Source organism: Lipotes vexillifer, unplaced genomic scaffold (genome assembly GCF_000442215.2).
Source record: "Lipotes vexillifer unplaced genomic scaffold, Lipotes_vexillifer_v1.1 scaffold835, whole genome shotgun sequence".
NCBI classification, from domain to species: Eukaryota; Metazoa; Chordata; class Mammalia; order Artiodactyla; family Lipotidae; genus Lipotes; species Lipotes vexillifer.
In genome coordinates, this window is record NW_006774135.1 from 1,336,858 (window position 1) to 1,337,837 (window position 980).

At 64.4% G+C, this 980-nt stretch overlaps 1 protein-coding gene across 1 annotated transcript in view; it reads right to left on the reverse strand.

The window, feature by feature from the left end:
• Positions 1–323, reverse strand: part of PANK4 (pantothenate kinase 4 (inactive)) — a 16,408-nt gene extending 16,085 nt beyond the window's left edge. The window contains exon 1 of the mRNA XM_007448945.1: positions 158–323. Coding sequence (XP_007449007.1) covers positions 158–281 — 124 coding nt within the window. The 5' untranslated portion in view covers positions 282–323. The remainder of the gene's footprint in view (positions 1–157) is intronic.
• Positions 324–980: the final 657 nt, after the last annotated feature.

A 980-nucleotide genomic window follows, 5' to 3' on the forward strand; every position in this document is an offset into this window, starting at 1 on the left:
CCGCCGGCTGCCCACGGACTACAAGGCCCGACAGGCCGTGCGCGCCGACGGCCCGCGCCCCGCCCTTCGTCCTTGCCACCGCCCCGGCCCGCCGGCCTCGCTGCCCGCGCCCGCGCCCGCCCCCGCCGCCCCGCTCCCCGCGCCCGCCCGCGGCGACCTATGTCTATGGCGAAGCGCTTGGCGTTCTCCAGGTTGCGGAAGATCTCGTCGGGGGGCAGTGTGATGCTCTTGTCCAGGCTGTCCCCGCTGCTCCCGCTGCCGCTCGCTCCACACTCCGCCATTTTGAATGTGCTCGGCCAGCCTCATCAGCCATGGAGATATATGCGCATATATTTGACTGCTAAACGCCTCCCGCGCATAGATTATGCTAATGAGCGCTCGGGCCGGCCCTCGGCCCTCGCCCCTCCCGCCGCCGCGGCGGTGGCGGCTGGAGGGCCGACTCAGGCAGGCGGGCGCGGGTCCCCCAGACCGGACCGCGAGGCAGCTCAACACAAAACCTCTGGGCTGTCGTCTTCTTTGTTGTTCCTTCACTGAGTTGGCCGGATGCTGACCTCAAATGATATGAGCTAGTGCAGAGGGGGCACCTGGGGTTTGGAGACCACCAGGGTAATCGGTTTCTTTAGTGACTGCGGTTGAGTCTGGCACCTGCACGTGAAGACGCTTGGGACCCACCAGCTTGGTTCCCTAGGAGTGCAGGACCGTGGGTGTTAAAAACCCTATGCAAACAGGGGGAGTTGGGGACCCCGCCCTCTAGAAGCCTTTCTCACCCCGCCCGGAGTAGGAGCTACCCCTGCAGCTGGGCAGATGTGTGAATGATGGTGAGATCCTCAGAAAGTGCAGGGGAAAGCCGAGCAGCCTTCCTGGAGGAGGCCGTTTTCTGGCAAAAGAGGGAGTCTGTGGGAGTTTGCAGGCAACAAGCTGAGAAAGCTTCCATGTGGTGTTGGGGACAGGCTTCCAGGGCTAGTCTCTGGGGAGGCGTG